The sequence below is a fragment of the Rhinatrema bivittatum genome, chromosome 14 (assembly GCF_901001135.1).
Source record: "Rhinatrema bivittatum chromosome 14, aRhiBiv1.1, whole genome shotgun sequence".
Classification (NCBI taxonomy): Eukaryota; Metazoa; Chordata; class Amphibia; order Gymnophiona; family Rhinatrematidae; genus Rhinatrema; species Rhinatrema bivittatum.
In genome coordinates this window covers 48,974,212-48,986,213 of record NC_042628.1, presented here as the reverse complement: position 1 = coordinate 48,986,213, position 12,002 = coordinate 48,974,212, and the positions used below count along the sequence as shown (strand labels likewise).

Genomic DNA, 12,002 nt, shown 5'->3' with positions numbered 1-12,002 from the left:
GTTATTCCCGCGCCATACAGAAAGTAAAATGTGCAGGTAAGCCGCACATTTTACTTTCAGAAATTAACGCCTGCCCAAAGGCAGGCGTTAATTTCTGCCGGCACTGGGAAAGTGTACAGAAAAGCAGAAAAAACTGCTTTTCTGTACACCCTCCAACTTAATATCATAACAATATTAAGTCAAAGGCCCCAAAATAAAAAAATTAAAAATCGGCCTGCGGGTCAGAAGACGGACGCTCAATTTAGCCGGCGTCCATTTTCCAAACCTGTGGCTGTCAGCGGGTTTGAGAACCGACGCCGGTATAACTGAGCGTTGGCTGTCTAACCCGCTGACAGCCTCCGCTTCTGTCAAAAAGGAGGTGCTAGGGACGTGCTAGTGTCCCTAGCGCCTCCTTTTACCGTGGGCCCTCATTTAAAAATTGATCGCGCACCCAGAAAAGTGGCCTGAGTGCGCGTTGGGAGAGCAGGCGCTCGCCTTGGAGTGCTGGCTCTCCCACGGGTTTTACTGTATCGGCCTGTAATTGCCTAGGGTTTCCTTTTCTCACTCTTCTTCCTCCCAAGTGTTTCTTAAGCTGTTTTATGCTTTGTGTGGTCAATTTTCAGAGCATCTGTGCAGGTAAATAGCACCTTTCCAGAGTACAGCTCTCCCTCAATGCAGCTAGAAGTAGCTATATATAGGAGGGGCAGTATTCCTGGAGGTGTAGTTAGGTGACGGAAGAAAATCACACTCTTACATTGCAGTTTCAGATTGAGGTGCTATTTTCCAAGGAAAACGAACCTATGCAAACATTGGCAAGTACTTTGCACCTTTACTCTGAAAACTGGTGCAGAGTCTGTGCTTAAAAAGTCCCTTCAGACTGTGTTCCAGGGCAAACAGTTTGAAAATTGATCCCTCAGTATTTAAATCTACTGTCTGAAGTTTTCCGTGTCCTTTTTTCCCTCTCAAAATAGGAACTTCGGGGCAGCTGGATGTAGAGTGGTGCTTAGGAACAGCTTTTCTTCCCCCTTTTACAGTTAAACACTCCTCCCTTGCTTTTGCATCCGATGGCATTTTTGGGCAGCTGTAGGAACCCTTGCCAACCTGAGGGCTAGAGGGGGCACCTCCTCCCAGCGCTGCTCATTGGCCAGCAGGGGGTGCTTCAGCAATGGCAGCCACCTTCCCTCTCTCCCCAGGCCCAAGGGTCATGTACTAAGACCTAACCACCCTCCAGTCTTAGGGACTTTCATTACTGCAGGAATGTTTTTTGCACTTTAAGAAGTTGGTGTATAGTTATTTTTGGTTACAATGAAAACGCTTTACCTATTTTTAAAATTTGGGTCCTACGATTGGAGAAGATTGTATTTTGAATTTTGTAGTGTGATTTTCAATTATATAAATGATTGCCCGTAAAAATTGGTTTGCTGTTTTTGATATGATTTCCATCTGCCCAGAACCTGAACATGGAAAGAAGGAATTTGTTTTCCCCTTTACCAGTAAACTGAGCTAGGATGAACTGGAAGTTACACAGCTGCCTCATGTTGACAACACAAATCTTTTTTCCCCAAAGTGACTTTCATTGTTAGCTGACCAATTTAAAGTTAGAATTCTTGAAATACTGTATTTAGTTATTTAACACCTGTATTTCATTTGCCTGGATGGTCTGTGGGTGTTTCACACCATATTGCTGATTTGCAAGGAGCACCAGGGACAACATCTTCTCTTTTGCAGCTTGTTTTGGGTGTAGCTCTTCTCTAACATTTTACAACCATGCTCTGATTTTTCACCAGAAACCACAAATGGTAATCATCTGAAACATAAGGAGCGTTTAAAAGTGGTTCTCTTGCTTGGGTGATTCTAGGGCGTCTGATAATGTTAAGGCATTTTTTGCTCCTGCAGCCTGAATAAAGTCATGTGGTTGCCACATTAATCCACCTAGATGTAATAGAGCTAAAGGTCAACAAACAGGTTGTAGGTGACACCTTTTACTGGACTAACTTGCCACATTTGTTCCCATTTTTACTGCCTTTCACACAACCTATTCTCCCCCTCCCCCCCCCCCTTCCCAATGGCATGAATAGGCAGCTATGGGAACCTTTATCTACCTGAAAGCTGCCTCCTCCAATAAACACATTCAAGGCCATTCATTAGCCGGCAGTGGCAGCCATGCCCCTCCCTGGGCATGAGCACGTCACCTCCGTGGTGTGCCCAGACTCAACTGCCTCCATAGAGGGGGATCAGAACGTGGATCCCCTGTGCCACAATCAAATGTATTTGTGACAGAGTGGAGTAATGAGGGGATATATAATAGCAACCAAATATGTAGATAGGGATTTCCAGCTCAGCTAGTGGAGCTGCTCCTTTAGAGTCGCTGCTTTGGATCCAGATGGTTGCAGGTTCAAATTAAAAAAAACAAACCCAAAACAAACAAAAAAAACAAACAAACCAAAAAACAGACTGTGGCACTGATGAGGTCACAATACCTGTGAAACTTTCACAGAAATATTAAGTTAGTCCAAAAAACAGCATCACCTACAACTTATTTGTTGACCTTTATGTCTCACGCAGTGAAATTGTGCTACAGATAAGTGTGTCATACATCACTGCTGTATCTCAGGCTGGAAAAAAAGTCCAAGATCGTCTCGTCACTATGTTTGCCCTCCTGACTCAGTCGCATTGCGCTGCTTGTCTTGATGTCTTCTTTCAGTTTCTGCTTAGAAACAGACACAATTCCTGGAAATTCACTCGCCAGAGGACCAGTCAGCAGCACATAGGAGGCATGTCGGCCATGTTCAAACAACAGAGCTGAAAAATAAATCCATACAATAAACATTACCTCTAAATATTCCAGCTCTAGAACTCAAAAGTGAAAATATGACCAGTAGGTAAGGGCTGCCAATTATCCAGAACTTTTCTGGATTGTACAGATTTTTTGGGATACTGTCTGGAAAAAAAGGAGGGTGGATAAAATGTTCGGAAATGTCCTGATTTTTAGCCCTCATGCTGCAGGTTAGCGTCTGATTCTTCCCTTCAATTATACAATATAGTTAGGGACCTTCAGTTTCAATTTTCATTTTATTTTTCCTGGAAATTTATCAATGTTTATTATAACAAAAATTGAAAAAACAGGCTAATTTTTTCCCTCTTATTTTCTCCCTTTTTTGTTTGTTGTAATAAACAGTGATAAATTTCCACGAAAAATTCAATAAAAACTGAAAACGAAAATCAATAAATCTAGTGTGTGCTTTGGTAGCTACTGTATATTCAATGTGTTGGATATATTTATTTTGTGTCACTTACATGTTCTTCAGTCCATGATTTAATCAGAGGCCTAAAGAATGTTACAAAACAGTAATTCGGCCCCTGAGCTGGTAAAAGCAAACCTTTTTCAGAGTAAAGAACTAGTGGTCATGATATGAGGCTCTGAAGAGGTAGACTCAGTAATAACACAGGAAAATATTTTTTTTCACAGAAAAGATGATGGATACATGTAATAACCTCCCAGTGGAGGTGATAGACGCAAAAACAATAACAATTAAAGAAAGCACGGGATCATTAATTGCAAAGACGTGAGGGAAAAGCCAGAGATCAACTGGGGTCTAAGACACTGTAGTAGAAAGTAATTGAGCAAACTAGATTGGTCCTCACCTGCTGTCAAATTTTAGCTTTCTGTTTTGTAATGGTGAAGAGTGGTAAGTCGCATGTGCATAAACCTCATCAGTGAAGATCAGAGCCGGATTTAAAGCAAATGGCACCATGGGTGAAAAGCACCCCCCCTCCCCCCAATCTTCTCTTCAGTTGCTGTGGGATGGGAGGAAATTTTCTTCTAAGTATTTAATCTTTTTTTTTTTTTTTAAACTCCAGAATTCTCGAGGAATTGGGACTATGGCCCCCAGAAGCCACAAGCAGTCTGGTGTTTCATGAACCATTAGCCATTTGGTGAAAGGGGAAACAAGAAAAGTGTCTTGAATTGGACGAGCACATTCTAATGTGTAGCCATCTTTTACCACACTTAGAACTCACTGGTCCGAGGTGATTTTGGTTCATTCCTCGTAAAACAGCGCCAGGCACTTCCCAACAGCTGGGACTGAGGAGTGGACCATCCTTGTTGCACTGCGAGGATTTTACACCACCTGTGCCTGCTGTGGTGCTGTCCTGGGGTGGTCTCTGACAACCTTGAAAGGACTGCCTCCAGAACTGAGATCTGGGTGAGCACTGCCTTTGAGGGCCTGAAGGACCTTTAACTGCGCAAAATCTCCTATTATCACAAAACCAGAACCGAGCAGTAAAAAATCTTCTGCCCTTCAGCTTATCTTCTGGTAATTTGTGTACCTTGGACTCTCCTGGTCCTCACCAAACAAGAGCTTGCCCTTAAAAGGGAGAGCTCCCAATTGAGCCTTGGATCACACATCCACAGACCAATTTCGCAATCAGAGAAGACATCATGATCCCAGAAGATGTTCTGAACAAGTCGTACAAAGCATCGCCACCATACGCCACATCTGTCTCCAAATGCTCAACCTTCTGTGTAGCTGCTCCTGACTCAGGTTACGCTTCTTGTAATTGTTGGAACCAACGCAGACATGACCTGTGCATAAAACTGCTGCAAATCGCAGCTCTTATGCTCAGGGCTGAGACCTCAACTATCCTTTTGAGATGACAGAAAGCTTTCCCGCTTAGGGCTCAGTCAGTGACGTCACCCATATGTGAGGACTAGCATCCTGCTTGTCCTGGGATAACACCTATTACAAGGTAAGCAATTTTGCTTTATCCCAGGACAGCAGGATATAGTCCTCACGAAACCCACCCGCCACCCCGCGGAGTTGGGTCCGATACGTTTTATTATTTTATTTTTGCTTTATCCCAGGACAATCACATATGGGTGATTAGCAAGCTAGAGGCTGAGTCATTTGGGATTGAGGCAACAGTGAAGTATTGTTGTTGAAATGAATCAGCCGAAGATCACAGCAGGTTGGATGTGGAAGGAGTTGGGGTTAAACTGGAAACAAGTTCTTTAAGACGGATTGTCCATATGATGAATCTTGTCTTCCTTCTTTGTCTAAGCAATAGTGAGCTGCAAAGGTGTGAAGAGAACTCCATGTTGCTGCTTTACAAATGTCCAGAATAGGTACTGAGCGAAGGTGTGCTACTGAAGTTGACATTGCTCTGACTGAATGTGCTTTTACTCGCCCTTGAAGAGTAAGGCCTGCTTTTTCATAACAAAACTGTATGCAATCTGCTAGCCAGTTTGACAAAGTATGCTTACCCACTGCTTTACCTGGTTTGTTTGGATCATAAGATACAAATAGTTGACTGGATTTCCTTTGGACTGTAGTGCGGTTTAAGTAAAAGGATAGCGCACGTTTACAGTCCAAGGTATGTAAGGCTCTTTCTCCCTGGTGAGAGTGAGGTCTTGGAAAAAATGTTGGTAAAACTATAGATTGGTTTAGGTGGAATTCCGTGACTACTTTTGGAAGGAACTTTGGATGAGTATGGAGAATCACCCTGTCATATAGGAACTTTGTAAAAGGTTCGTATGTGACAAGTGCTTGTAGTTCACTGACTCTTCTAGCTGATGTAATGGCTATGAAGAATACAGTTTTCCATGTAAGATATTTAAGGTCACAGGTATCTATGGGTTCGAATGGAGAACGCATGAGCCTGGCTAAGACTACGTTCAGGTCCCATTGTATGCTTGGGGAATGAACTGGAGGTTTTAAGTGAGTTAAACTTCTCATAAATTTACTTACTAGAGGTTGTGTAGAAATAGGTGCATCTCCCAGCTTGTTATGGTAAGCTGAGATTGCACTCAAATGTACTCTTACAGATGAAGTCCTAAGACCAGAGTCTGAAAGATGGTATAGGTAGTCTAGTAGTGAGGTAGTGGGGCAAGTGAAAGGATCTAAAGATTTCTGAGTGCACCACAAAGTAAATCTTTTCCATTTGTAGGAATAATTCTTTTAGTGGAAGGTTTACGTGAAGCTATCAGCACTTGAGAGATAGTGGTTGGAAGGTTGAGTGGTTGTAAGATCAAGCTTTCAACATCCATGCTGTCAGGGACAGGGATTGAAGGTTGGGATGGCGCAGCCGACCCTGATCCTGAGTTATCAGACTGGGATCTACTCCCAAGCGAATTGGATCCCTGACAGAGGTCTAGCAGTGTGGGAAACCATACCTGCCGAGGCCAGTATGGGGCTATGAGTATCATGGTCCCCTTGTCCTGTTGTAGCTTCACTAGAGTTTTGGTTATGAGTGGTTTTGGTGGATACGCATATAACAGGCCTGAGTTCCAAAGGCGAGCAAAGGCGTCCTTTGGTAGGCTGTTCTCCTGTCGTAACAGGGAGCAGTAATTGTTCACTTTGTAGTTCAGATGGGATGCAAAGAGATCTATTGTTGGTTGACCCCAGCGTTGGAAGATCTTGGTTGCTATCGTTGGATCCAAGGACCACTCGTGTGGTTGGAACTGACGACTGAGGCGATCTGCTATTATGTTGCGGATGCCTGCCAGGTAAGTGGCTCGTAGAAGAATGGAGTGTGCTAGGGCCCAGTCCCAAATCTGAGCTGCTTCTTGGCAAAGGAGATAGGAACCTGTCCCTCCTTGTTTGTTGATGTACCACATGGCTACTGTGTTGTCTGTCTGAATCAGCACAGTCTTGTGTGAAAGGCAGTCCTTGAACGCATGCAGCGCATAACGTATAGCTCGAAGCTCCAGGAAATTTATCTGAAAAGAAGCTTCAAGTTTTGTCCACTTGCCTTGAGTCTTCAGAAGACCAATGTGTGCTCCCCAGCCTAAGGTGGATGCATCTGTAGTTAAAGTCACTTGTGGAACTGGTTGCTGGAAAGGTAGACCTTTGAGCAAGTTGTTCATTGATGTCCACCAGAGGAGGGAGGAACATAGTTCTTGCGTTATTTGAATGTGAGTGGACAGTGGTTGAATGGCTTGAATCCACTGAGATTTGAGTGTCCATTGCATTAGGCGCATGGTCAGTCTGGCCTTGGGAGTGACATGAACTGTGGAGGCCATGTGTCCGAGTAGGGTGAGGCACTGATGAGCTGTAACTTGAGATTGATTTAGAAAAGAATGTGCCAGGAGAACGAGTGTTTGAGCACGGTCTCTTGGGAGAAAAGCTTTTGCTATGATGGTGTTTAGATCTGCACCTATGAAGTGTAGCAGGTGAGATGGTGTGAATTGGGATTTTTGGTAGTTGATGAGAAATCCCAAGGAGTGAAGCAAGTTGACTGTGAGCTTGAGGGAATTGAGAGCTCCTTCTTGTGTCTGACTCCTGATGAGCCAATTGTCCAGATAAGGGAATACATGCACATTTTGTTTGTGGAGGTGTGCCACCGCCACTGCCAGACATTCGGCCTGCTGAGGCTAGGCCGAATGGAAGCACTCGGTATTGAAAATGTTGTCCTTTGACCAGAAATCGCAGGTACTGGCGATGAGGAGGAAAGATGGGAATGTGAGCGTAGGCGTCTTGAAGATCCAGAGAGCAGAGCCAATCTCCTTTTTTGAAGAAGAGGTAGCATGGTGCCTAACGATACCATCCTGAATTTTTCTTTTTTGAGAAATCTGTTGAGATTTCTGAGGTCTAGGATGGGACGAAAGCCTACGGTTTTCTTTGGAATGAGGAAATACCGGGAGTAGAATCCTCTGCCCTGCTGAGGCCCGGGAACTGGTTCTATGGCCCTGGCTCTCAGAAGGGTGGATAATTCTGCTTTTAGTATTTTGGAGTGGTGATTCACTGTCCAAGATGAGAGAGGTGGATTTTCGTTTGGTACAGTGAGAAAATCCAATCGGTACCCTTGAGCTGTAATTGAGAGTACCCATTGGTATGTTGTGATGGAGGTCCAGGTGTGATGGTAATAGGTTATGCGACCTCCGACTGGTAATTGTGGAAGAGGATTTTGAAAAGGGCTTCTGCTCTCTGGTTGAATTTCAAAAGCCTGATGTAGATGCAGTCTGAGCAGGTGGTTGGGGCCTAGTAGGCCTTTGCCGAACCTGAGGACGCTGAGTGGGACGTGCTTGTCTAGTCCGACTTGTTGGTAGGGTAGTATCGTCGTGGACGGTAGTAAGGTCTCCTAATTTCTCTTCTAGGAGGTCTTCTAGAAGGTTGATGTGTCTCCTGAGGAATCAGTGACAGCTGTTTGAGGGTTTCTGTGTGGTCCTTTATGGTCACCACTGCTTCTTTGACCTTGTCTCCAAATAGGTTTTCACCCAAACAAGGAAAGTCGGCTAATCTCTCCTGGACTTCTGGCCTAAGCTCAGAAGATTTTAGCCAAGCCCATCGACGAGCCGTGATTCCTGAGGCTGATAATCTAGAAGCCGTCTTGAAACTGTCATATGTGGCTCTGACCTCGTGCTTGCCTGCTTCTAGGCCTTTATGCACGAGTCGTGAGAAACCCTCCTGAAATTGTTCTGGAAATTCTTGGGTAAGGCCTTCTACCTGTTTCCATAGGTTGCATTGGTATTGGTTCATGAATAATTGATAAGAATTTATCCTTGAGACCAACATTGCACCCTGAAAGATTTTTCTTCCTAAACTGTCCAGGAACAGACTGTCCTTTCCTGGTGGTGTGGAAGCATGTGTCTTAAGCCTTTTAGCCTTCTTCTGGGCTGACAACTACCACCGACTGGTGTGGTAGTTGAGATTTTTGAAAGCCAGGTATGGGTTGGACGAGATATGTAGCATCTGCCCGTTTGTTAACCGATGCTACTGAACCAGGGTGCTCCCACAATCTGTACATGAGCTCTTGGAGGACTTCATGTACTGGTATAGCCAGTATTTCCTTAGGTGGATCTACGAACTGTAACACCTCTAAGGTTTTCTGTCTGGTATCAAGTTCTGAAAGGAGTGAAAAGGTATGGTTTCTGACATTTCTTTGATGAAATTAGAGAAAGAAAGATCTTCCGGAAGTGATTTTCTCCTATCCTCTGGAGGTGAAGGTTGGGACAACATATCTTCATCTGAAGAGACGTCTGCGTCAGACTCAGTTCCAGTGTCCACTGGGGGGCCTCCGAGGTTGGAGAATGCCAGAAGGACCAGGTAGTGGTTCTGGAAGAACATCTTGATCCACATCCTGAGGTGTGTGTGAAAAAACCTGGATTAAGGTGTCCAACTTGTCCATGAGAGGCTGGAACATGGAGACTTCTGGAATCGGCATCGATGGTTTCATCGGTGCTGGCACCGGAATCGGCATAAGAAAATGCCATACTGGGTCAGACCAAGGGTCCATCAAGCCCAGCATCCTGTTTCCAACAGTGGCCAATCCAGGCCATAAGAACCTGGCAATTACCCAAAAACGAAGTCTATTCCATGTTACCATTGCTAATAGCAGTGGCTATTCTCTAAGTGAACTTAATAGCAGGTAATCGACTTCTCCTCCAAGAACTTATCCAATCCTTTTTTAAACACAGCTATACTAACTGCACTAACCACATCCTCTGGCAACAAATTCCAGAGTTTAATTGTGCGTTGAGTAAAAAAGAACTTTCTCCGATTAGTTTTAAATGTGCCCCATGCTAACTTCATGGAGTGCCCCCTAGTCTTTCTACTATCCGAAAAAGTAAATAACCGATTCACATCTACCCGTTCTAGACCACTCATGATTTTAAACACCTCTATCATATCCCCCCTCAGTCGTCTCTTCTCCAAGCTGAACAGTCCTAACCTCTTTAGTCTTTCCTCATAGGGGAGCTGTTCCATTCCCCTTATCATTTTGGTAGCCCTTCTCTGTACCTTCTCCATCGCAATTATATCTTTTTTGAGATGCGGCGACCAGAATTGTACACAGTATTCAAGGTGCGGTCTCACCATGGAGCGATACAGAGGCATTATGACATTTTCCGTTTTATTCACCATTCTCTTTCTAATAATTCCCAACATTCTGTTTGCTTTTTTGACTGCCGAGGCACACTGTACTGACGATTTCAATATGTTATCCACTATGACACCTAGATCTCTTTCTTGGGTTGTAGCACCTCATATGGAACCCAACATTGTGTAATTATAGCATGGGTTATTTTTCCCTATATGCATCACCTTGCACTTATCCACATTAAATTTCATCTGCCATTTGGATGCCCAATTTTCCAGTCTCACAAGGTCTTCCTGCAATTTATTACAATCTGCTTGTGATTTAACTACTCTGAACAATTTTGTGTCATCTGCAAATTTCGTTATCTCACTCGTCGTATTTCTTTCCAGATCATTTATAAATATATTGAAAAGTAAGGGTCCCAATACAGATCCCTGAGGCACTCCACTGTCCACTCCCTTTCACTGAGAAAATTGCCCATTTAATCCTACTCTGTTTCCTGTCTTTTAGCCAGTTTGCAATCCACGAAAGGACATCGCCACCTATCCCATGACTTTTTACTTTTCCTAGAAGCCTCTCATGAGGAACTTTGTCAAACGCCTTCTGAAAATCCAAGTATACTATATTTACCGGTTCACCTTTATCCATATGTTTATTAACTCCTTCAAAAACGTGAAGCAGATTTGTGAGGCAAGACTTGCCCTAGGTAAAGCCATGCTGACTTTGTTCCATTAAACCATGTCTTTCTATATGTTCTGTGATTTTGTTGTTTAGAACACTTTCCACTATTTTTCCTGGCACTGAAGTCAGGCTAACCGGTCTGTAGTTTCCAGGATCGCCCCTGGAGCCCTTTTTAAATATTGGGGTTACATTTGCTATCCTCCAGTCTTCAGGTACAATGGATGATTTTAATGAAAGGTTACAAATTTTTACTAATAGGTCTGAAATTTCATTTTTTAGTTCCTTCAGAACTCTGGGGTGTATACCATCCGGTCCAGGTGATTTACTACTCTTCAGTTTGTCAATCAGGCCTACCACATCTTCTAGGTTCACCGTGATTTGATTCAGTCCATCTGAATCATTGCCCATGAAAACCTTCTCCATTAGGGGTACCTCCCCAACATCCTCTTCAGTAAACACCGAAGCAAAGAAATCATTTAATCTTTCCACGATGGCCTTATCTTCTCTAAGTGCCCCTTTAACCCCTCGATCATCTAACGGTCCAACTGACTCCCTCACAGGCTTTCTGTTTCGGATATATTTTAAAAAGTTTTTACTGTGAGTTTTTGCCTCTACAGCCAACTTCTTTTCAAATTCTCTCTTAGCCTGTCTTATCAATGTCTTACATTTAACTTGCCAATGTTTATGCTTTACTCTATTTTCTTCTGTTGGATTCTTCTTCCAATTTTTGAATGAAGATCTTTTGGCTAAAATAGCTTCTTTCACCTCCCCTTTTAACCATGCCGGTAATCGTTTTGCCTTCTTTCCACCTTTCTTAATGTGTGGAATACATCTGGACTGTGCTTCTAGAATGGTATTTTTTAACAATGACCACGCCTCTTGGACATTTTTTTTTACTTTTGTAGCTGCTCCTTTCAGTTTTTTTCTAACAATTTTTCTCATTTTATCAAAGTTTCCCCCTTTTGAAAGTTTAGCACGAGAGCCTTGGATTTGCACACTGTTCCTTTTCCAGTCATTAAATCAAATTTGATCATATTATGATCACTATTGCCAAGCGGCCCCACCACCATTACCTCTCTCACCAAGTCCTGTGCTCCACTGAGAATTAGATCTAAAAATGCTCCCTCTCTCGTCTGTTCCTGAACCAATTGCTCCATAAAGCTATCATTTATTCCATCCAGGAATGTTATCTCTCTAGTGTGACCCGATGATACATTTACCCAGTCTATATTGGGGTAATTGAAGTCTCCCATTATTACCGCACTACCAATTTGGTTAGCTTCCCTAATTTCTCTTAGCATTTCACTGTCCGTCTCACCATCTTGACCAGGTGGACGGTAGTATACCCCTATCACTATAGTCTTCCCCAACACACAAGGGATTTCTACCCATAAAGATTCAATTTTGTATTTAGTCTCATGCAGGATGTTTATCCTGTTGGACTCTATGCCATCCCGGACATAAAGCACCACACCTCCTCCCGAGTGCTCCTCTCTGTCATTGCGATATAATTTGTACTCCGGTAT

General features: G+C 43.4%; 1 protein-coding gene across 2 annotated transcripts in view; it reads right to left on the bottom strand.

The window, feature by feature from the left end:
- Positions 1-297: 297 nt before the first annotated feature.
- Positions 298-12,002, bottom strand: part of FAM234A (family with sequence similarity 234 member A) — a 155,007-nt gene continuing 143,302 nt past the window's right edge. For both annotated transcript variants that reach the window (XM_029576783.1, XM_029576782.1), the window contains one exon: positions 298-2,781. In XM_029576783.1, the coding sequence (XP_029432643.1) occupies positions 2,570-2,781 (212 nt within the window). In that variant the 3' untranslated portion in view covers positions 298-2,569. The remainder of the gene's footprint in view (positions 2,782-12,002) is intronic.